Source organism: Chionomys nivalis, chromosome 2 (genome assembly GCF_950005125.1).
Source record: "Chionomys nivalis chromosome 2, mChiNiv1.1, whole genome shotgun sequence".
Taxonomy (NCBI): Eukaryota; Metazoa; Chordata; class Mammalia; order Rodentia; family Cricetidae; genus Chionomys; species Chionomys nivalis.
This window is the reverse complement of record NC_080087.1, coordinates 88,727,099-88,752,143: the sequence shown is the minus strand read 5'-3', so window position 1 is coordinate 88,752,143 and position 25,045 is coordinate 88,727,099. Positions and strand designations below refer to the sequence as shown.

General features: G+C 48.4%; 1 protein-coding gene across 3 annotated transcripts in view; it reads left to right on the top strand.

Moving 5' to 3' along the window:
* Znf536 (zinc finger protein 536) overlaps positions 1 to 25,045 on the top strand; it is a 448,809-nt gene that overhangs the window by 260,069 nt on the left and 163,695 nt on the right. For all 3 annotated transcript variants that reach the window (XM_057762914.1, XM_057762913.1, XM_057762915.1), the window contains exon 5: positions 20,414 to 20,569. In XM_057762914.1, coding sequence (XP_057618897.1) covers positions 20,414 to 20,569 — 156 coding nt within the window. The remainder of the gene's footprint in view (positions 1 to 20,413; positions 20,570 to 25,045) is intronic.

Below are 25,045 nucleotides of genomic sequence, written 5' to 3'. Positions count from 1 at the left end.
CCTGAGTGGCTGGGGAGAGGTGATCCAATTTATTTCTTGTTCTGAAAAATAAGTAAATAAATAAAACCTCGTGGTTTTAGCCCAAACCTTCCCTTAATCTCTAGATGTGGCCAGGGTGGAATGCTGGGCTTGGCACACCCTCTCTCTCTCTCTCTGATTTGCATCCTTGGGAATGAAAGGCTAACAGCAGGGTGAGAAGGCTGGGACAGTGTGGGAGCAAAGATAGGTGACAAAAGAGAGGAGTGGCCAGTACACCCAGGGCCCAGGGTTCCCATCTGCAGAGGGACACCCCTCTAAGACAGCAAGACTCTGCTCCTCACCCTCCTTCCCTGGGCAGCAGCCCTCTGTAGGGACATGGTCTTTCTCCTGTACCAAGGCTGAATACCAGAGAGTCCCAAACCTGAGTCTTCCCAGCCCTCTTCTCTAAGCGAGGCTCCCATACTCTATCACAGAGCTCCCAATCCAGTCCTGACATACAGGAGCTTACGGCCCATGGTTTCTAGTTTGTGATTCCCAGGTCAGAGTCCTTGGCTGTTGACCTCAGCCTTAGGGTCCAGCCTTAGGGAGTCTGGAGACCTTTGCTTCGGTTTGCTCTGCCCTCACCTTGACCCAGTATCCAGCTTCTGCTTGCCTCAGTTTCCTCGTCTGTGCCTTGGGCTAGTGGTAATTTCTTCTCTGAAGGGATGTTGTGATAGTAAATTCAAATCACACAGAGAAAGCCGAGCGTGGAGGGGCAAGCACGTAACCCCAGCACTTAGGCTGAGGCAGAAGGATCGTGAGTTCAAGGCCGACCTGAGCCACAAAAGGAAAATTTTTGTAGCAAAACAAACAAAAGAATTCTTAGAAAGGGACCCATTTGAGAGGCTTTCTAGGCTCAGAAATTTGTCCACAGAACGCTAATGGTAGGAAGGGAAAGTTAGTTTTTACCAGCATGTGTCTGCTCTGCCCTAAATTTCACTATAAGGTTCATAGGTCAGTCTAGAACATTCCAGATGTTCCTCTGCTGTTCGCTGAAGTGCTCCTGGACAGCCCCTCCATCAGAGACGAACCATAGTTTGGAGCAGATAGTACCCCACCTGTCTTGAATACTTGGTTCCCATTGTCAGCTGAATGAATCTGCTCAAGGGCTCCAGGAAGAGGGGGAGAAACCAACATTGGGGCACAGACCCGGCCAGAAGCTGGGGGCAGAAGGGCTAAAGGGCTTTCAGTGTTTTGGTTGGCTCTTTCTTGCTCCTTCAAGAGGCTTTATGAAGAGAGCCCTGGAGGAGATAACAGTGGTGTCTTTCACAATGGAAAGGTCAGCCAACATGTGTTTATTGAGCGACTCTGCGGGCCAGCCTTTCGCTTGGCTTTTGTCAGTGATTATGAGACAGGCAGACCCACGGGGTCCTGTTGGTAAGTCGGCTGCAATCAAGTCACGTGATAAAAATTAGCGAGCGATCCAGAGCACTGTGGCAGTGTGCAGAAATGTTCAGAAAATGGTTCCGAGGGGACCAGGGAGTCCAGGGCAGGCTTTGTGGCAGCCACAGTGACAGGAACCCTGCAGAAGAGCAAAGCAGAGATGGTCAGATGACCCCAGCCTGGAGCAGACAGGTGAAGGCAAGGTGTCACGCGTGAGGAAGACCCCTCAGGCCAGTGTAGCAGGGAGGAAACCTCGTCATCCACTCACCCCTCAGCCCCTGCCACCAAGGCCTGGGATGAGGTCCTTGGACTTCCTGGCTCTCTGAGGGCAGCATCTTCCTCTCTGATCAATGCTCTTCTTCCCTAGGCCTCTTTGAAATCTGACTAAGGTTCAGAGTGCATGGTTCAGCGTCTCTGGATGCAATTTGGTATCCTAGCAGAATCAAGGGAGATCTGCTGTTACTTGAAAGGATGTTTCTTCCCCTCTTCCTCTGAGTACCTGACCCCACAATCATCGCTGACTTTGAAATAATAAACCCATCATAATTATGAGAATTAGTGCGGAGGCTTCTGCCTTGTTTGCTCAACTGAGGTTATTATGGCTGGTTTGAGAGGTGGAGAGGGCGTCCGGAATCGGCTCAGCTGAGACGGCAAATTCAGACAGATGTGTGTGGGCTGGGGGTGGCCAGGTAGTGAGTGTGGGGAAGGGGCCAGTGGGGGGAGCCTGGAAGTTCCTGTTCCTTAGGTCCCTGGGCTGGGTTTTTGGAGATGAAGTCTCTGAAGAAGCTGGACAGCCTGACCTAATGGGTGGGAATGCTCCAAACTTGCAGACATTGGGTCATGGAGACTCTGCAGGACAGGGCCTTTCTCAATTTGACAGGAGTCCTGCCTCCTGTATATTATAGAGGTGGAGTCGGAAGTCCTGGCATGGGAAGGGACTTGGACTGTGTCCTTCAAGTGCGCATTGAAGCCACGAGTCCTCCCCATCTTCCTGCCCATGTTCCCCGAGCTGTCTGCTCACCCATCCTCAGCCAGCCTTGTTATGTATTGGATGGGAAAGCTCCTCCCAGGCTCATGTGTTTGGACACTTGGTCCCCAGCTGTGGCGCTGTTTATGGAGGCTGTGGAAACTTCAGGACTGTGGTCCACGGAGCCTAAGTAGCTGAAGGAAGGGCTACCGGCTTGTGGTTCTGGCCCAAGCTCTCTGCTTTCCTAACCTGCCAAGGTATGAACAGGCTGTACACTGCAAGCTTCAACAGCCCCCGAGTAGAGGAAGCATCCCCACCACAATGAACTGTGTTTCCGGAAGCCACAAACAAAATAAAAGTTTTCGTCCCTCGAGTGGGTTATGTCAGGGATTTGTCACAGTGGCCAGAGAAGTAGCGAGTATGGACCTGCTGGCCACTCTGCCTTCTTCTTTCTACAGGCCCATGACCAGAAATATCTGGCAGCCTCTCTATGGCCTAAGGTGGGTCTGAACCCCCTGTGCAAAGCCATATACAGTCGCTGTTCCGACTGCATGGTCCTGCTGTCCCTGGGCAGCAGGCTCCATCACTTCCTCTTGTAGGCAGAGGGCAATAGTGATGCAGCCGCCAGGGCAGCAGGTGGGGGAAGCAGAGTTCTTGGGAGGATAAGATTCAATATTCTTATAGGGTATTAAAGAAATGGAGCAGCCGTTAATGCAGAAGTCTTTCTTTGACTTAATTTATTATAATGTATGTGGCTACAATGTAGCTCATACTGCTGTTTTGGATCTGCGTTTTGATTCCCAAAATTGCAATCATGATAGGTGGATTATAACCGTGCTTTAACATACAGATGAGGAAATGTATTCTGGTGCAATTTTCCCCTAAGGAGAAGTCAGAGGATAAGGGGCAGGAGCTTTGTGTAACCTTGCGACGTTTTAGTTGTCTCTCTCGGTTACGGGGCAGGAATTAGCATGACGGGGACCAGCAGAGCTACTCTATGCGTGAATGGCACCGCTTTGAATGTCAGTCCCCAAGGGCTTCCAAAGGGACCAGAAAACCTGTGCTTTTCTTCACATATCTAACTGAGCAAAGGTGTGTAGATTTGTCAAACTGTTCCCCATTCAGGAAATATTTATTCAGTGTTACCCTGGGCCATGAACCTTGCTAATGACCAGTGGTGCCCCAGTAAGTCACCAGGGTCAAAGAGGCACTAGGGAGTAGACACTGGGTGGTACCTCACTAGGGCATAGGCCAGGAGTGGGGAACACAGGTAGAAGGGTAGGGGAAGCTATGAGAAGCCCGAAGGGTTTCGGGTTCCAGGCTGAGTGAGGCAAAGACACAGCCCATCAGCATCACACAGATGGGAGAGCTGAGCTTCCATCCTCACTCTGGCGGTGCACGCGGACACCCCTGAGAGCATATGTCTGCACAGACTTTATCCTCAGGCCCAGAAACTCAGCAGAGGCACGAAGGCAGAACGAACTGCCTGATGTGCCTGCCTGGGGCCTGCACCACCCAGCCGATCACAGACTAAAGTTCTGCCTGCCCAAAGCAGACCACCTGCCTCTGGGGTACGGCTCCCCATAGCACAACAGAGTTGAAGCTGTCTTTGTGGATGCTGGGCTCTGGCAGAGGCAGGTATAAACAGGGAAGGGCCTTACCACAGGAGGAGTTATGGGCAGCCTGGGGGAGTGAGATTCTCCATGCCACTTTTTTTCTCCTTTTCCTCTTTCCCCTCCCCTCTTCCTCCTCTTCCTCCACAATTCCTTGGAGCTGGACTCAGATAGTCCAAATCTGTCACCCTCTGAAGGAGACTTCAACACCAGGAGAAGTGGCTAGACAGGTTGAGGGAATAGGAATAGGATCTGGGACTGCAGAGATATCAGAACTCCTGTGTCCTGTGTCACCTCATAGCTAGGAAGAGCCGCTACAGGGGCAGTACAGGCTGTCTGTACTTAGGGCTGGCTCTCCTAGGAGTAGGAAGGGCAGGTCCATGCAGGTGACTTTAGCCCTTCAAAAGAAAAAGCAGTCCCTGGAGATGTCACCATTGTAGAAGGGCCACCCTGTCCTCTCCAGTCCCATCTCCCCTTGGCCCTCTCGGTCGGTATTTATGAGGCATCTCTGTGGCCTAATGGTTTTAGAGGTATATGAATGGGTGCAGCAGATCTTTCCCAATCTCCAGTGAGCAGACAGTATAGTGCAGGAGGCATGTCAAGCAAGTTATCGACCCCATAAATATCCCTTAGCTACAATCCAGAAGTCAAAGTGTTCCAGAATCAGAGACTTTGCGCAGAGTACCAGTGTTACCTGACCAACACATGACAGGCGGCAGTGAAAAGCAGTGGCAGTGCATTAAAATTATCAGATAATGACTGGCAAGATGGCTGAGCAGGTAAACATGCTTGCTACCATGACAGAGTACCTGAGTTTAAGGTTGGGACCCACACAATGGATGGAGACAGCCAGTTTCCCAAAATTGTTCCCTTACCTCTTCCACGTGTACACACACACACACACACACACACACACACACACACACAAACACAGAGAGAGACTAAATAAATATTTTTAAGAATTTTATATTACTTCTAGCCTGATATCTAGAAGATGGATGTAAAACACCAATCAATTTCTGCTGAGACTTGTGTTCATTGCACATATATGAACATTCAGGCTGGACATAGTGGTGATGCGTGCAGTCCCAGATCCAGGAGGCTGATGAGAGAGCATCATGAGTTCTGGGCCAGCCTGGGATACACTATTTCAGAGCCTGATTTTTTTTTTTTTTTTTTGTGTGTGTGTGTATGAGAAAGCAATGGAAAATTTGACATGCTGCTGGGCCCAAGCATTTTAGATAAAGGATGCTCAGATTGTCATTTAGAAAGTTCTAGATGACTGAACAACCCTCCCCCTTCATTTGGTCAGAGAGCGTCTCTTCCAGCACAGGATTCTGGAAACAAGTCCTTATGAATCTGGAGGATGGCCCACACAGGGTAAAGGTGGGAGGCTGGGCTAGTTTGTCTTTCAAGAAGTAAGGTGGACGTGGGGACACACTGAAGTCCAGGAGGGAGAAACCCCCCACCAGGTGATGGGAGGTCATTATGGGAGCTTAAGATGGTCCAAAGCAGAAGGAATGGGAGAGTAGGGACAGCATCTTTACGGTTATCCAGACATCACTGAGAAAAGTTCCTAGGAGGTTACCCACGCTGCGTTCCGCAAGCCCCAACACACTCTTTGCACCACTGCCCACTCTCCACAGATAGCTCTGAAGTCCCTCGTCAGTGTATTTCTCTTTAAGATCTTTGCCTCTCCACACTGAGACGTACTTTCCTGGGGCAGAGCACAGGAAAAGTGCTCCTTCTTAGGTGTGGGCTCCTGGATTGCAAAACTAAGATCCACCATGACTGGCAACCAGAAACTGATCCTCAGGTGATGGATGAGGTGCTTAAGAGAAACTCGGGGAGGCAGCTTCAACATGCCCCAGCCACTGAGATAGGATGGTGAGGTGACAGCTGTGGCCTGTCGTTTCCTCTCCATTGCTCTGTCACCTAGCCCCCTACTCATTCGGGTACTCCCTTTTCCACCCCTGTTCATCTCAGAAGAATGTTTGCAGGGCAGGTGCCCCAGGAGTCTGCTGGTTCTGGGCCAGAGAACATGGGAATATGTGAAGAACTGTTAAGGTTCCTACCACCGGGAGCCAGGTGGCACCCAGCAACAGGAAACTTACTTGTTCTTTACAAACGGAGCGGGAGAGGGGCAACCAGCTGGTGTATTCCTGCGTGACTCCCTTACCTGGACCATCACCTGTTGGTTTATCTGGCTTGGTCTGCATTGTGTTTTGGACCTTGTAGGTGGCAAAAGGGGAGGCGGACTGTGAGTTGAGAATCCACCAGATGGCCTTTCCATCTCATGATCTCACTTGGTTCTCACAAGGGACTACAGAGCAGGTGCCTTGATTCCCATATTACAGGCCACATTGGAGGCTGGACAAAGTTAGGATGCATTTACAAATAGCTCAGATGCAGCAGTGCCAGGTCGGAGCCCAGAGCCAGCTGTGGCAGCCTCTGGCTTTGCAGGGTTGCAGAAAGCAAGCAGCAGATTCCTTTGCCATAAGCACCAGCACCCGGCCATCCGGTTCTCCACCAGGCAGCAGACGCCCGCCACACCGTTTGCTCAGATGGCAAAGAGTGTGAGTACAGGGCAGAATGAGATCTCATCTCACAGACTCAGAAGGACCTCAGTGCCTTCAGCTGCTCAGGCTCCGAGTAGGCCCCCTCTGCTGCTGCAGCTGGTTCAGGAGGATAGGAAAGCCGCTGCACATCGCTGTGTCTGGAGAGAGCCGGGCTGCCCTTGGACCTAGGGACTGTGTGTCCTGCCACTCGCAGACCTAGAGATGTGTCTTTAATAATTCAGTGGTGTGTGTTTCTTTTATCTATATCCCCAGAAAGGCTATGCAGGTTTGACTTTCCTACCTGAAGTGCTTCTCAGGATGCCAGGCCTAGAGTGGGCAGGCTCACTGATTCATGTCTCTGTTCCCTCGTGTGTGGTCAGGTTGGCATTGAGTGGGCATTCACTCTGTTCTACGTGTGATGAGACTTTCAGTACCATTTGACATGCTATATGTAGAACTAGCGTCAGAGAAGGGTGAAGTGTACCTGTCCCCCAAAAAACTAGTTGAGGACTCACTCTGGATGGAACTGGAGCTCTCAGTCATCACGAGTAGGGAGGGCTGGAGGTTGATTTCTAATTGAGAAGGGCCAGGTGGGTGACTCTATCAGAGGAAAACAAGATGGTCAAGAACTACCAAAAACAGGGCCAAGCCAGTATGACTCAGTGGGTAAAGGCGATTGCCACCCAAGCCTGGTGACCTGAGTTCGATCACAGGAATCCACATAAAGGTGGAAGGAAAGATTGATTCCACAGAGCTGTCCTCTGGAGTTCACACGTGGGCTCTGACACAAGCCACTCCCACTAATAAGTAGATTTAACAAAGTACTGCCGGGAATAAATTCTCCTTCCTGCCATTTGGTGCAGGAGGGAAGAGGGAACCCTTTTTAAAGCAGGTGTGGTAGTCATGTCTATCATGCTCTCTGAGATGCCCTTGCCTTCTGCGTGGCCTTGGAACTCAGCCTTCCCACAAGGGTCATTCACAGGACACACGCCATGTCCACCATGTGTCTGCAAGTACCAAGGTGGCGGCCGGTGCCTGGGCCCTGAGTCGGAACTGGGAGGCAAATATCTGTGTGCTCTGAAGGGCTGACAGCTGGAGCGACTTCTTTCCCATTGCTGGGGATCGAACCCAGGGCCTCGAGCACGCAAGAGATGCTTTCTGCCAACACCCTGGATAGATTTGCTGTTGTTGCTATTTATTTCTAATTTTTACATGCCAGACAAAATATTTATCATTACATGGTATTAAAGAGATGGGCATTTATTCAAAACAATTTTAAATCTTGATCTAGTGCTGATGTCTCTCTGATAAAGATTCTCAAATTAAGAGGGCCAGAGGTCCACAGAGCTCAGAGATGGCAGGAACTTCAGTGCTGGCAATTGACACTTGTTTTCTGCCACTATTTACTCTTCAATAAAAAATGCATATTTACCATAGCAACCTCCTGATCACGTGGTGCCCTGTCTTACTGCTACCCTCTAAAACAGACTAACTTCTTAAAGAAACACACACATCCTAACAGGAAAGCTTTTCAGATGCAAAAATGGGCTCTTTCCGAGGCTTCTTGCCTGCCATTAATGCTGATAAACACATCATCTTTACAGAAATCATTTTGGTCCTGTATCTTAAATTTAGGACATTGATTACAGAAGCCTAAAGAAAATTGCTCTTGGAGGGGCGTTTGATGCTTCAAGGATCTGCTGATTATTTTAATACAATGCTAAGTACACAGAGAGAGGCAGAGACACACAGACACACACAATCACACAGACAGACAGACACACACAGTCAGAGAGTCACACACACATACACACACACACATACACACATTTGCGGCTTCACACATACACACATCTATATACTAGATGCCAGCCGCTTGCATCGTCTGGAAGGGAGTTCGGCGTGGATTCTAATGACCTGCCGCTTCATCTGTGATTAAAGATTGTCATCTATGCGAAGCTCAATTGCAGCCTGAATTGTTTTTCCGCTGTTAACTTGGGAGAATTGCCGGGGTTTTAAGAGCTGTGCAGAAACAGCTCCAACCTGGACTGCTCAGGAAACGAGTGCTGATCCCAGTTCTAGAGTTTGAATGTGTGCCATCCCATGAGTCAGGGCATTGGGAGAGACCTCAGGTCACCCCGGAACTTCCTGCCTGTCACCCAACCCTCTGCTACCACCCGTGTTCAGAGCCCCTGTGTGTGAAATACCTTCTGAGCTCTATGATGAGAGCTGTCTCTCCCCTATCCAGTACAGGCCATTGACTTATGAGATAAGAGCATGGAACCTTAGAAAGGCTGACTGATTTGCTCGGGATTGTACAACTAAGAATGGGCATAACTTGGCCTTTCTGCTGCTTTTGTTTTGACCTCTTTGAAACAGTCACTTGCTGTGTGGCTAGGCTGCCCTTCAGCTCCCGGCGTAGTCCAAGCTGCCCTGGACTTCCCAGCCGCCCTCAGCCTGTCTTGAGGACTGGATTTGCAGGCATGTGCCACTAGACCAACTGACTCTTGGTTTTGGCCTGAGGCCTTTTGCATCGTAAAATATTCTGTTCAGCCCATGTTGTGAACCTGTCCACCCAATATAACTATAGAATTTATACATGAGAACAAAGCAGAGAACCCCCTAGAGAAGGGGTAACAAAAACAGTGCCTTCTTTACCCGTGTCCCCAGAGAATTCTAGGGCAGCCTCAGTATTAACCAATTTTGGGGTCTTTCTTCTTGTTGTTCGTTTGTTTAAGGTCTTTTTTTTTCTTGGTTGCTCTTGTTTGGTGGGAGCAGGCTCTTGCTATGTAACCCAGGCATGCCTCTGACTTGTGATTCACCTCTGACCTCTGCCTCCCCAAGTGCTGGGATTACAGCTATGTGCCATCACACTCAACATGAGCCAAGTTTTTGGAAACTCCCTTTTTGTCCTGATCTGCACCCAAGCCTGACAGCTGCGTGACCCCCGCACAGCACTTAAGTCAGAATCGGGGTGTCACTGTCATCTCTGTGATGACAGAGTCCTGGGGAAGGGGCTACATTGTTTGCATAAGCAGAACTCTGTTGGGCACCCTTGGCAGTGTGGGCCCAGAGCCCGATGACTTTTCGTTGTTGTTTTTAAATTCCTTTCAACTACATGTAAGCCAGTATGAAAACAAGAACATACTGTGAGCCTTTTATGCTTAATGGCTTTGGGGGAAAAAATCCGATTATGAAGTGGGGCAGGGCTCTGTGCCCCAAAGTGGCATTGTGACCTGAACACAGCAGAGGAGAACTGGCCAGACCCTCTGCCCTGCCAGCCAATCCAACCAAGGCGTGTCCACGAGCCATTTCATAATTATCCATCACGACTGTCTCCCTGCCGCTTTAATAGATTATTTAAAATGGTGCGTGTGCCTCCCGTGCAGCCTCGAGCCAGCCCCGAACTGTACATACATACAAGCTGGGAGAGGTAATTGCGTATCATGTATCTCTTTGTTCCAGACACTTTTGTAAAAGACTATGTATTATGTATGGTGTGACCTTCAAATGTCAGGAATGTGTTGTGCAATAAACTGTCAATATTTGTGGTTATAAGGTACCAGATGACTTTTACAATAATTGGAACGGCTATATTAAAAGCTTGGATCACTCAGCTGGTTAAAGAGAAAGACACAGGCCAGCATTCACCAGGGACTCGCCTTCTGCCAACTATTAAATGAAAGATATTGCAAGGTGCTTACGATGTCTTCTTTGTTTAAAAAAGAATATGGCATGACACGTCTCCAGGGGAGGCATCGTCTCCGATGCAGCCTTTCTCTTCTCAGTAGGTGCAGTCCCCAGGAGAAGACTCGGCTCCACAACTTATGGCGACTGACCAAATGGCTTTTAGAAAAGATGGGTCCAGCTCGGCCACAGCTGCCTAGGGAAAGAATTCCTCCAGTGAGGGCTCCAACCTGCTTTCCACCCCACCCAAGGAGAAGAGGCTGTAAATTATCTTAAGAGGATCTTAAAAGCCATGTTTTTTTTTCCCCTCTTAGGAAAATAAATTATATAGAAATCTTTGGGGGATTTACGGTGTGCTGAAAGTAGAGCTTTCTATAGTTCTTCCTTCCTTCTTTCCTTCCTCCCTCTCCTCCTCTTTCTCCCCCTTCTTCTGAGATAGGAGTTCTCAAGTTATAATAATAAAGGATTTTAATATTTTCAAATAATTATAATAGCGACCAGGTCATAGACTCTCTGTGTTTTGTGATGTCTCAAGTCATTCGCTGCCAGGCTGCCCTCAGCAGCTTCTCTCTCTTGAGTGCTAGTCCTAGTATTCAAATGCCAATTTTCTTACCTTCGGAACTTCACAGATAAGTGTTCTACCATGGAACCCCATCTCTAGCTCTCTTTTTATTTTTCAGTTTAAGACAGGACCTTTCCAACCTGCCCATGCTGGTTTCGTCTTTGTGATTAGCCCACCTCAGCTTCTGAATGGCTGGGATTATAGGCATGTGCTAACCCTGATTTATTCCTAAAAGTATTTACTGCATTCTCACTGTGAACTGAGTCTTGACCATGATGTCCAGGTCACTTGTCTTCTGCTTCAGAAGTGAACTGAAGGGCCAGGTCAAAGAGTGGGGAAGACAGAGGCTTCTTCCGCAACCTGATCACAAGTGGCTCCCTTGGAGGTGACATGGGGATGAAAGGCGGCTTCCCTCAGAGGCCATGTGCGGCGCAAGCCCAAAGAGAAGTGTCCTTGCGAATTTTGGGAAGGGAGCTCCAGGAAGAGCAGGAAGCAGCAGGGAATCTACAAGGTCAGGGCCTGCCTGGGAGGGAGGGACAAAAGCAAAATGGGGAGGGGGTAAGACCCCACCGGTAGTGGCAGGGTTGAGCAGAGGTTTGGAGATGATCTAGGAGAGCTGGAGGTGACTAGAAAGAGCAGCCAGCTACAGTAGCTGCCCCCCCGAACCCCCATATGAAGCAGAGGCTTTTTTGGGAGATGACAGCTACTAGTATAGCCCATTAAGCAATGCTTACAGCATTCTACTGCTTTCCTAACCCAAAGTACCAAAGTTCAAATTCCTCCAAACAAAAACATGGTCTGGCCTATCACAGCAATACCCCAGTCCCTGGTACCATCATCTACCTTAGTTACGGTTTTCTATTGCTGTGAGGAGACACCACCACTACGGCAACTCTTAGAAGGAAAGCATTTAATTGAGGGGGCTCACTTACAGTTTCAGAGGTTCAGTTCATTATCATCATGGTGGGGAGCATGCCGGCATGCAAGCAGACTTGGTGCTGAAGTAATGTAGGAGTGGCCCACATCTTGTAGGCAACAGGAAGTTGACTGAGACACTGGGTGGTATCCTAAGCATAGGAAATCTCAAAGCCTGCCCCCACAGTGACACACTTCCTCCAACAAGTCTGTACCCCCACTCTAACAAAATCACACCTAACAGTGCCACTCCCTTTGAGATTATGAGGGGCCAATTACATTCAAACTACCACCGTGGATGTGTGGAGCCCAAAGGATATTCCACATCTAATGAATGCATTGTTTCAAGTAATCTGCCCCCTAACCCTGCCTGCTACAGCCACAATCACAGCTCCCAATCTGGAGACTAAGAGTGCCTACCAATTACAGTTTGAATCTGGGATGCCCCATAAGCTCACACCTTGAATCCTTGTTCACAGTCAGGAGACACTGTTTGGGGAGGGAAGTGGGCTTGGCTCCTGGATGTAGGTCAACAGGAAAGGCTATAGTCTGGATTCCCCCTCCCTGCCCCCAACCCGCATCCTGGTCCACGGTGATGTGAGGAGCCTCCATAACACATTCCCACTAGTGAGAACTGCTCCACTCCCCTGCCATGATGAACTGAGATTCTCAGAAACCAGGAGCTCAGAGACAACCGACTTCTGTCTCTCCATTTGCCTCTGCCGGGTATTTTGGTCATAGACATCAAAGTAACGAATGCACTGCCCACAGCCTGTGGGAAGCCTTCAGAACCGCAGCGGGAGCCAGCAACCCACGGATTACAGGGATATTATTAATAGCAGCATCTGTGGATAAGAAAGGAAGAGACCCCACGGGTGGCCCAATCACAGCAGGTGGCAGGCGTGTCCCACAGACTCCCTCTCTGACCATTAAGAAAGGGTTGTGGGCTAGGGAAAACCAGAAGCATGTCTGGCCCACAGTGCTCGATCTGAAGCTCAAGTGTGTCTTGGGGGAAATTTAATCCATGTGTTGCTCATTCGCTTTCACTGAATTCATCAAAATGTTGCGTTAGAGAAGTGATTTGAAACCCTAGTATCTGATGTTTTGTTTCTTTAAAAAAAATGGTTTGTTTCATTTCCCCCATTCCAGAGACCTTCCTTTTTTGCCAGTCAGCGTCAAATTGAGCTATGCTCAGTTTTGAGTTGAGGTTGAAAATGAGTGGTAAAGCCGTGGGGAGGATTCTACTTCCTCACCTCATGAGCTCTGGAGCCGATCTGGTGCCCTGGATGCCGTAACCCAGTAGGAAGCTGACTGATGGTTTAAAACCAAAAAACAAAAAAACAAAACAAAACAACAACAAAAAACCCAAATGTTTTTCCCATCCGTACTAATGCTTAGCTGTTGAACACGACTATCTATGGCCATGAGCAAGCTTTAATAAAGCAATAGAGAGAGCACGTTACTTCTGACCCATCACAAGAATTCTGTGCTACCACTTGTGTGCAAACATTATTTTTTTTTCCAGAAATAGAAGACTCACTTTACTTCCTCAGAATCTTTGCTACCATGATCATTGCTTAATATTTATTTATTTGATTTTTTTATTTGTATGTGGGAGTATTTATTTCTATTTATTTTATATATTTATTATAATATTTATCATAGTGTGTGAATGTATGCCGTGTGTGTGTGTGTGTGTGTGTGTGTGTGTGTAGGCCTGAAGAAGGCATTTGATCCCCTAGAGCTGGGGTTGCAGGTGGGCATGAGCTGCCAGCTGTGGGAGCTGGGAACTGAACTCTGCAAGAGCAGTAAGTGCTCTGACCAGCCCAGCCGCCTCTCCAGCCCACATGATCATCGCTTTTCTGGGGCCTGTGAAGTCTCTAAAGCGTTCAGCATAAAGGAGAGTGTTAAGCTTTGAAGGGGAACTCTGCATTCCTTGGACCTTTCTCCAAGGTTTTTTTTTTTTTTTTTTTTTTGCTCCCCAAAAGATCTGAAAGCCTTGGTGTGTTTGGGCAAAGGCATTAAGAAGGATGTGCTGTCTCTGGACCTGCTGAGCTGAATGCCCACACCTCTTGGTCTCTGCACAGGTTTGTCCCCCTTGATTAATACTGAGAGTTGTGTTGTTGAGATCTCTGTGCACATTTAGGCTTTCAGAGTCAGCTGACAGGTCATCTCTGGGAATGTAGCGGCTGTTAGAGCAGAAGGCCTATGGAATTTTCCGTACCACGCCATGTGGTGACATAAAGCAGTACACTCTCGGGTGCACAGGAAACCCTGCACCCACATGCGCTGGCTGGGGAAACTGGGAGGACGTCGTTCCCATCCTCATCACCTACGTCATCATCACCATATTTTTAAGCAATCTTTCTAAAATGTATTCTGAGATGTATAAGGGTCAGGCAGCCTGGTATTTACTGATGATACGGGCACAATTCAACAAGACCCGCCCCCACCATCCTTTGATTTATAGGATCACTTCAGAAGTTGGTATAAACCCAGAAGAGGTTGGCCAATTCTCTCTTTCTCTTGAGTTTTTTATATTTAATTAAAATACAATTACATCATTTTCCTAATCCTCTCTTTCTTCCCTCCAAATGTTTCCATGCCCACATCTGTTCTGTTCCCTTTCCAATTTGTACTCTTTCTTTCTTTAACTAGTGTGTGTGTGTGTGTGTGTGTGTGTATGTATTTGTGTGTGTGTATGTGTTTGTGTGTGTATGTGTTTGTGTGTGTGTGTAAATGTAACCTGCTGGGCCTGTTTAATGTTGCTTATATGTTTATGCTTTTAGGACTGACCACTTGGTATTGGATAGTCATTCAGGGGCTCATCCCTGGGAAAGACTAATTCTCCCTCTGCAGTTCTTAATTGCCTGTGTCTTTTCATCTAGGAGTGGAACCTCGTGAAGTTTCCTCCACATGTTGGCATCCCAACAAGCAGTATCATTATTCAGCTCTTGTTTAGGCAGCCGTATTATCAAGATCTCAGAGGAGTGTCTTCCCTGCCATATCTAGAAGACACAGTCTCACGGCAGACTTCCTGGTCCTCTCATTCTTATACACTTTCCGCCCCTCTTCCGAGATGTAGCCATAGTCAATCTAGACCATCTCTGTGTCTTAATGTCACTAAGTTTATTTCCCGTTCATACCAGGCCAGCCAGGTGTCCTACATTGTGATTCTATCATTTCAACTCCTGCATAGGAAGGTGCTGAGGTAGAGAAGGAGTTAGGGTGCTTTGGCACGGTTCTGTTTTTATGTTTCTTCTTCATTGCCTAGAACCAGTCACCTGGTGTCAACCTAGCACAAAGGAAGTTGGGAAATATAGTCCATGAAGTACAGTACACCAGAAGGAAGTACATGTTGTCCTTTACACAGTCTCCCCCTTATCGTTGAGATGTACTCCCTAGTATCTCATTTTGTTCTAGGGTGAGGCCAGGGTGGATGAATTGAGGGAGTGGGCAGAGATAGCCTGGGGTGTGCTTGGGGCCCCTCCAGCATCTTTGCAGCACCACATGAGGTAAGAACTGAGGCCACAGAGGGATGAGGGACTTAACTAGAGACAGCTAGACTTTGAGCATACAGAACCAGAAGACCCCACCCCCAACTCATCTAGGAGCTGCCCCGGCAAATGTATCAAGGAAGCTTAGTGTTTTAGGACAACCTGTGGGAAAATCACCCTTACCATTCCAAATCATTTTGTAAGTCAAAAATTTAAAGAGTGTCATGCACAAGGTGCCTGTGAATGAAAATTGATGAGTGCTGTACAATCAGAGAGCCAGCCTCGGGCATGGTTTCAGACAGCTCTTCTCGACTTTGACGCACCTGTATTTAAAGTTGGAGGACTTGCCTTCCTGAGTATTCACCTTGGATCTGCAGCACTGCAGGCTGGTTCTGTTGGCAAGGATGGCAAGATGGCCTGTGGTCTCTAGGTGCAGGAGCATTGTCCTCGCAGCTTGTGTCCCCTCGGTGGCTGACCTCACCCAACCATCAGAGGCTTAGAACAAGCAAAAGAAAGGAGGAGACATAGTTTTTGACCCTGAGAAAATGAAATTAGGAATGTCTGTCACTTGATGGCTTTTCCTAAGCATGCTCCTAAAACAACTTGAAATGACATGACTCTCTCTCTTGTGTGCGCAGCTTCCAGTTTATAGCAGTGGCTTCGCATACTTGTTTCTGAAATTCTGAGGCAGAAGCAAGCCCATGCTTCTCAGAAATGCTATCTGCAGCAGCATTTATGCAAGGCATTGCTTTGGAAAAGACGGCCCTGTGCTTTTCAGAAGCATTGAGAAATGAGACAGAGTTCACAGGGTCAGTTTCTCGATCAGATGTCATCAGAATACACCCTGGACAGGGGTATGCTAGTATGCCGGGGGCAGACAGGACTGTCTGTCCTTGCCAGAGGATCACAGTAGGCCAGATGGCAAATTCAAACCTGTCCTCGTGACCACTTGTGGAAAGTGTTTTATAGGAGGGAAGAGAAATTCTGCATGTTGAAGGAGAGGGAAATAAAGGTTGAGGACCATTGAGATGGCGTAGTGTGTCAAAGGTGCCTGCTGTAGAGGCTGACAGCCTTGTTTTGCTACTCAGGGTGGAAGGGAGAGACTAATAATAATTCATGCATGTTACGCTCTAATTGCCCCAAGCCTGTGCACTTGTGGACACACACAGACACACACACACACACACACACACACACTATAAAACAAATATGCAAGTGTAATTTTAAAAATCTCTTAAAACTTTTGAGCCATTTGATAGCTCCCTAACCATCTGACGGATGATCATAGAGGCAATTTTGTCATGCCTCTGGAGTGACAGCTTTCGGGGTCTGCAGCCACACCATGGCTGTCCTTCATGCAGTGTCGGTGGGGTATAGCAGCACAGGGGCTGGATGTGGCCCAGCAGTGTGGAAGAGGGACACCGTGAGCACTCCTCTACTCTGAGCAGAGCAGGCATCAGGAGCTTCATGTCCTCCAAAACTCTTGGTTCTTGGGGTTGAATGCAGATTAGTGTGTGCACGCTCACTAGCACCCATTCCAGGACCAGTTTGAACTGGATTCGTCCACCAAGTCCCATGTGTGTGCATTGGGCAGAGACTGCAGAACCGTTCCCAGACTTCCTTGCGCTTGGCTTCCTGCCTCTGTGGACACTTCCTGGGACCACCCACCATTCCCCTTCATTGTGGCCTGGAGTTTGTTTTTCCAGAAGGATTAGTTTAAGAGTAAACGCCATAGGCCTGCTGGCCCTCCCGGAGAAAACTGTTTCTGCGTAAAGTGAAAATTAAACTCTTAAATCTGCAAAGAAAGCTGTTTATCTTACAAATTTATTCCTTTTATTGGACCACACATATCCACGATAGAAAGATAAAAGGGAAACAGATACAGGCCATCACTTAGAGTGACATATAGCCAGGCATAGGTCATCACAACTTCTGTAAAGCCTTCCAAAGCAGGGTATCGCCTCTCCCCATGTTTGCCTAGAATAGTCTGAAGAAAGTCCTCACCAAAGCGCCAGAACAAATATGCCCTTCCTCATCACGAACAGAGCTTCCATTCCACACCCATTATGTTGCTCTTGCACACTGGCACCTTGCAGGAAAAGGCTACCAGGGTGGATTGTGGGAAAGAGAGCTTGAAGGAATTTGCCTTCAGAGGCCTGCACCTGCCTGACTTCAGCCTGGTATTCAAGCCCTGCTTATAATTTTAAAAGGTGGCTGTTGGCTTCCAGACCTAAGTCAGGGCACTCTGGGTGTTGGCCTCCAGACCTAAGTCAGGACACTCCGGGTGCTGGCCTCCAGACCTAAGTCAGGGCACTCCGGTGCTGGCCTCCAGACCTAAGTCAGGGCACTCCGGGTGTTGGCCTCCAGACCTAAGTCAGGGCACTCCGGGTGCTGGCCTCCAGACCTAAGTCAGGGCACTCCGGTGCTGGCCTCCAGACCTAAGTCAGGACACTCCGGGTGCTGGCCTCCAGACCTAAGTCAGGACACTCCGGGTGCTGGCCTCCAGACCTAAGTCAGGACACTCCGGGTGCTGGCCTCCAGACCTAAGTCAGGACACTCCGGTGCTGGCCTCCAGACCTAAGTCAGGACACTCCGGGTGCTGGCCTCCAGACCTAAGTCAGGGCACTCCGGGTGCTGGCCTCCAGACCTAAGTCAGGACACTCCGGGTGCTGGCCTCCAGACCTAAGTCAGGGCACTCCGGGTGCTGGCCTCCAGACCTAAGTCAGGGCACTCCGGGTGCTGGCCTCCAGACCTAAGGCATCATGGCTTGTCTCAGGTGGTACCAGGCAGAGTTTTAATCTGGCTCATCATTTCTTAAACTGACTCAAAGATCCTAGGAAAAGTAAGTCTGGGTGATGTGAGATGGATAGATGTTATGGAATGAGGATGGTAGGGGTGCAGGGATGAGCTAAGGGAGCTGGCATTTGAGCTCTTCAAATCTGGATGGACTTCATGCAGTGGTTCAGGGCAGTCCTCCCAGTATTCAGAAGGCTGGGGCAGAAGGATTATGAGTTCAAGGCCAGACTGAGCTACATGACAAGATGCTGTCTCAAAAGAAAAAAGGAAGGATAAGGAAGGGAGGGAGGGAGGGAGGAAGGAAGGAAGGAAGGAAGGAAGGAAGGAAGGAAGGAAGGAGAAAGGAAGAAGGAGGAAAATAAAGCATAAGTTCGGAGAGATGGCTCAGCAGTTAAAAGTACACACTGTTCTTGTAGAGGACCCGAGTTTGGTTCCCAGCACCCACGTCAGGCAGCTCACAGCTGCCCGTAACTCCAGATCCAGGGCATCCCTTGACCTCTTCTGATCTTCTTGTGTAGAGGCCCATATACAGGCACACAGATAAATATCATTAAAAAATAAAAATGTCTTAAACAAAACAAAAAAGAAGAATTTAACAGCTAGAGGTGTGGCTACCTGGCATACTCAAGACCCCAGGCTGCTTTCCCACCATAGCAAAAGGAAAGCCTTGGGGACACTCAACTTGCAATTAGTGAATGACCCCCAGGGAGACATTGTGTGGGACCTGTGGGGCCCAGTTTAGCCACACTGTCTGAGCTTTTCATCCTTACCCATAAGTCATCTCTGGGTGCTTCTCACGTTTGCTGGAATGCCTATAAATCCGGTGCTCAGTGAGGTGACAGGCATTGGGTAAGAGTTCTGAATATGGATAAACCTAATCCTCCCATTTGTAAAAATTATGAATTAAAAACTCTCTAAGTAATTGTACCCTCCAAACGGGTCTTCCAACAGTGACAAGGAGAGTTGGGGAGGATCAGATTAGAAGGAGGCCTTCAATGTACTTTTCTGGGGTGGTGATCTGCTCACATATGGTCCAAATGCAGAAAGGATGTTCCACGCCAGGGCGCTTGCACAGTTGCCTGGAGCCAACATCCAAATAAGAATTAAGTGTGTTTGCCTTCATCTCGTTCATGGTCTATAAGTCTGTCCCTTTTGGCCATTAGCAGAGAACACCAGCAATGGATGCCGCAGAATAAAAGCAATTTGCATTTTCCATTGCTTGGAAGGTACAAATCTTATTTATTCTCAGTTCAGCAGAACTCACAGATCTGCTCATTATCTCAGAAGGTTCCCTTGTTCTTATAGTGGAATTTACCACAAGGCCTGGACGGTGGGCTGGAAACCCTGGCCGGGACACCCCCAGTCTCAGGGGCTTGGGATTGGAGGCGAGGCTTCAGTCTCTGCTCTGTGAGGAGGCCAGAGACTTGTGGGAAAGTGAGTCTAGAGAGGGTTCTCTTGTTTCCTCTCCTCAAAGGCACAGATGCTTAAGGCCTGACCCGTTCTGTAGATGTCAGGCCCCGGCTACTGCAATAACACACCCCAAAACACTACTAGGTAGTTTGAGCTGTATTTACTATTATGTCCAATCATTTCTGTGCAAAAGGCAGCCGTATATAAATTTCGTTTCCCTTTATAATGGTTTGGGCTACATAACAAATAACATCAAGATGGAAAAATTTGTATTGCTACTTGACAGAGGGACTTCTCAAGTCACGGTGTGGAGATTTCAATGCAGTGCTCGGAGTTTATGGGAGTTGGGAAGCTGAGCTTCCGCACATGGCTTCGAATGTGGCACTGTCTGTTTATCATGGGCTAATTGTGGAACTGCATCTCCATCCGTTTTCTTCTTCCTTTCATGCAGTTCCACCAGTCAGGGATGGGTACAACTCCACAAGGAAGCAGCGATCGCTTTGGGATAATTTTCTTTCCTGTCCCAAAATAGCTGGGTGTCTGCCTGTCTCGGGGAGTCAGCTGAGACACGTCCCGGCCCCCTTTATGACTGGCAAAGCTGCAAGTGTGCTTTTGGTCCTGGAGTGAACTTTCTAGCTAGCCTATATTACGAATTAATCAAATTCCACCAGTGCCCACATTTTTAAACTTTTAGAAAAAAAATATTTAATAGGAACTAAGCAAAAAGAAGAAATCAAACCAGCTGCTGACACAGCTGTTTCTTCTCTTGTTTAATTCAGTTCAATATAAAGGTACCATATGCTGCTTAAAATGATGATAGGAAAGATGAAATAATTTAAGAGAATAACAAGAAAATACATGAATTGTCAGCATTCTGTCAGATTCAAAGAATGAAATAGACAGGTGTAGTATTGACATGTTTAACTTTGTGTGGTGTTAGCAGTTTTGGTGTGAACAACTCCTGACATGTGCTGAAGTGATGTGAGAATGTTTCTCATCCACTGCAGACATCGGCGAGGAGGCCGGGAGAGCCGCCGGGGGCGTCCAGCAGCAGGCGCTGCTTCGAGACAGGAACCTGGGCTCGGCCATGAAGGACTGCCCGTACTGTGGGAAGACTTTCCGGACTTCCCATCACCTTAAGGTCCACCTGAGGATACACACAGGTGAGAGAGATCTAGGTGTATCCACATGTCAGGGAGTAGCACCTAGAGACGAAGCCCCGAGCCCACAGCTGTGTGAATCACCAGCGCTGTGTGTCACCCGGGCTTTTCGCTGCAGTCATCAGGCAGTGTAAAGAAAGAGAGGTTGTTTCTGGCTGGTAGGTTCAGTTCGTGTTCAGATGACTCCATGGCTTTTAGGTCAGCGGCAAAATCAAAACAGACCAATCACTCTAAGAAAAGGCCTCAAATGACTGCACAGACTGGCCTGTGGCCAGCCTTGGGGCTTAACAGGTAGAGTCATTCTGCTTATGTGGTGGTTAGGTAGTTCACCACGGTGTTGCCTCAAGAGAAAGCTAGAGGCGTTCTCAGCCAAACAGAGAGAGTGGCCCCTCTCGTCTAGATCACTAGTCTCTTGCAGGGAGGCCATCCTTTTAGATCTCTGCCTTGTTCCCCGGCAACTATTCTTTTCAGCTTTCCTGCTAGTTGCTTGTGTATTGCCAATATATATAAAAAAATCTATCTGAGTCATGGACACCTCCATTTTCTTTGATTTTTCTCCTGACACTTTATCTATTGGAATATGAGCTGCTGCAGAAGATAGACAAATATGCCATCTATTTTCAAAAATAATTGTGTTCTATTTCCCACAGAATCAATAACTCTGCTCAGAGATGGGCAGAAACAACCAGTGTATACAAGGCTTGTGCGTATCAAAAAGATGAGGAACTCACCGCCCTCAATTGGTTTCTTACCTGGTGCTCCAAACTCTGACACCCCAAGGAACCCTGGAGATAGGTGACTGTTTCCTCACCAGTAGTAGTCCGGGTGTGATGAGCATAGTCACAGCCCCACCAGCCTTGGAGCATGTTTCTCCAGAGTCACTGAAAGTCACATGCTAGTTACTTTTCTCACTGCCAAAGCAGAGTAAATATAAAGGAGGAGAGACTTGATTTGGCTACAGCCCCTCCTGGAAGGAAGATGACAATAGCGAACAGCTCAGTCTGTGGTGGGGGGAAAGCTTGCTCTCACCTCTGGCAGTAAGCAGAGATCTCCAGCCAGAAGCAGGTCCACTCCCATAACTGTCGGCTAAGCTCTATGTCCCAAAGGTTCTGTCACCTTCCTGAACAGCAGCCGTCAGCTGGGGACCAAGTGTTCAAACACCCAAGGCTGTATTCACATCCAAAACGGAATGGAGGGGCATTTTAAGACTATGCAGTGATCTCCCAAAGGGCTTTGCTGCAGTTCAACCTGCTCCACTCCTGACCCCATCCTCAGTATCATGCACCCTTTGTCTTCCCCCTATCCCTGCAGTGCAGAATGCCTGTTCCTGCTGTAGGGCCTTCTCATGGCCATGCCTCCACCTCAGATGTTCCCCTTCCAGATAGTCACCCAGGGCTTACCTCAAACATGAGCCTTCCTCTCACTCTCCCTATTGAAGATACTTCACACCCCCTGCCTGATTTTTGGCATGAATGTAACATGTTGTGAAAAGCCGGATTTTGCTCCATTGTTCCTTACAATGGGCATTGTTTCCAGCCGAGCAGAGCCTCAGACTTGTGAGGGTCATCGTTTGATCCACCTTTATCATTGTTATTCCTGTAAGCCTGTTCCCGAGAGAGTTCCTTACACATTGGTGGTGGTGGTGGTGGGGTAGCTGAAATTGTTCTCTATACATTCATTTATCTATTTGCATGTGGATGCGTTTGCACACACCACAGCATGCACGTGGAAGGAAATCAGAGGACAACTTGCTGGAGTGGGTTCTCTGCTGTCATGTGCCTCCCAGGGATTGAACTCAGGTCCTCAGGCTTAGCAGCAAGTGCCTTTACTGGCTGCACCAGCTCCCCAGTTAGAGGGACAAACTGAATTTGCTTGTGAGGCTGAATGGCAGAACAAATGCTGGAGTTGGAAAGTGACCCTGCTCTTGTTAGCCCTGCTCTGTATAAGGTGGCATGGAAGAGCCAGGCCGATAGGAAATGCCATTTACTGTCTAGACATGAGGAACCGTGAGACACCTCAGCATGGCTACAAGTGCTGCATTCCTGGGGCCAGCCTTCCCTGAGAGGAGAGGACCTCGGAGCATCTCTCGCTTCTTGCTCAACTTCCCTTCATTTTCCTGATTCACTTCTCTCACAGCTCACGCCCCATCTGGCACACTCAAGCATTTGCATTTTGTAATTCTTTCTCCCCTTGACTATAGTATGAGTTTTATGAGAGCAGAGGCTTATGTCTGTCTGTCCAGCTGTGTCTCAAGGAGGACAACAGAGCCTCGCTCTCAGGAAACAAGTTTCCAAATGAAGGAAGCCGTGAGTGCGTGAGGGGAAGTAGCCAGACTCCCGGGGAGTCGTCATTGTCGTCTGCGCAGACACCTGACTTTCTCAGGTTATATCAATGTCGGCATATTCGTCTTCCTCCCGAGGTCAGAGGACAGCACTTAAATAATGAGTTAAAGGGCATTGAAATGTTCGGGACATGAAAGCAATCTGTGAGGCACCACTGCTGACTGTGCACGGGGGAGTGGACACTAGACCAGAGGTATATTGGAACTGATTTTAGCTCACTTGAACATACAGCCCTGGGGATAGGGTCAGTAAAAGTTCCTGGTGCCTCCCAACATGGAGATGAGAGTGGGGTCCACACCCACCCTACTGCCGGGAGAGGAGACGTCTGCAAGTCTGGTGAACCGCACGGCAGCAGGTAGATGCTGCTTCCTAAGGTTTTAAACTTTGAGACATATTTGTTTCTTTCCTACAACTTCTATATCGTAGACTTCCAAAGTTTGTGACACCAAGAAGCAAGACAGGGCCAGGAGCAGCAGCATTCCAGAAACTTCCTCCATAGGGAGAAAATGAAAGAAGCCATAGAAACATCACATTTCCACCGCCCTGCCCCCAGAAGCAGCATTTGCTGGGTTTTAAAAAGCAGAATGGAAACCAGATAAAGATCAATTTTCTTTTTATCTAAGAACAAAGAAGTTGAAAAGCGCTTACACTCGTATGTCCGCATCGAGCAGAGAGTGTTACATGTTAGAAATCGTGGAGGTAAACACCCATCGCCGCAGCCTGAAAGCCTAGATGACACACACAATTAAAACAATCAAAACCGAGTTATTTGCTAATACATGATTTCATGTGGGGCTTACGCGGCCGAGCTGGGGGGAATTGCCCTCTACTTCGCCCCTTGGGTGTCCGTGTTTCTAAATGGCACGGCTGGAGGACAGCAGGCCATGAAAAGAAGAGCCCACACTTCCAAGTGCCACCTCTGAAAGTCCGGTAAGGGACGCATATGAGGGCATTTAAAAATGCAACGTGTAATGAATACGATTTAATTGGTTTGGCTCTAGGAGGGACCATTCTCTGTATTTCTCTATCCCACTCCATCTTTATTAGAAGTCTTGATGGTGTGACATCGACTGATAAAAACCATTTTCCTTTCTTTTCTCCACTGCATTAACTTAATTACTGCTCTTCTTCTCCCAACACCTGTTTATTAGAGAGGCGCTGAGTAGAAGCAGCGTTCAGACGGCTCTGAACATCTGGGGGCTGAGGAGAGCCTGCAGGTAGCTAGGACTTTTCTGTCGCCCTCCCCCAACCCCAGCTTCTGACAGATGGGTGGGGGTTGGGGTGATGGGAGGTACCTTCGGGACCTCTGGAGTCCCTAGCTTCACTCAGTGATTCCCAGAGATTGTCCCCTCCACCCCCAGTCTGGCTCCTGTTGAGGCAGCATGCTTGCCGCCCAAACTGGAGGAGAGGGAATCAGGGCACTTCCCGCTCTGGGAGATTCTACTCTGGGCTGGTTGGGACTCGATGACCTGATCACCTATGTCTGGATGATTTCCCTTCTGTTGATCAAGGGCTATGATTTGAATTCAGATCCAGTCTGCACAGGCTGAATGGAGCATGAATCAGAGTTCTCGGGGAAAGAGACGGTGTCTATAGTGGCTGTATAGTCTACACTGCCCAGTGACTCTCTGTTGGGCCAGACTGTAAGGTGATGGGTGGTTATGGCAAGGCTGAGGCAATGTCATGAGTCTGGGGTGAGCCAGCTTCAAGGCCAGCATGGGTTATACAGTGGCACTCTGTCTAAGGAATGAAGATTATAATGGAGCTGGAAACTCCCATCACCTAGTAAAATGGCAACTTCAAGCACATGTTTTATTTGTATGACAGTAGACGTGTAAACTGACCCACTACACCACCCGCCAGGAGCACAAGAAGTCATGCTGGAACTCTAAAGGACTGTCATTGGCTTTGTTTCCCTTCAGTAGTGGCGACTGAACTTAGGGCCTCATGTATGCCAGGCAGGTGTTCTACTGCGCTACCCTTGAGCCACAGCCATTACAGACAGCAGTCCTGCATATCTTGTGTTTCCCGTGTCTCTTGATTTCGTGGAGGGACAGACCTACTGCCGTCTGGGTCCGTGTAAGTCCACTCTGCCATGTGATATTTTCACGGGGGTGAAGCTGACTGGTGATGCACC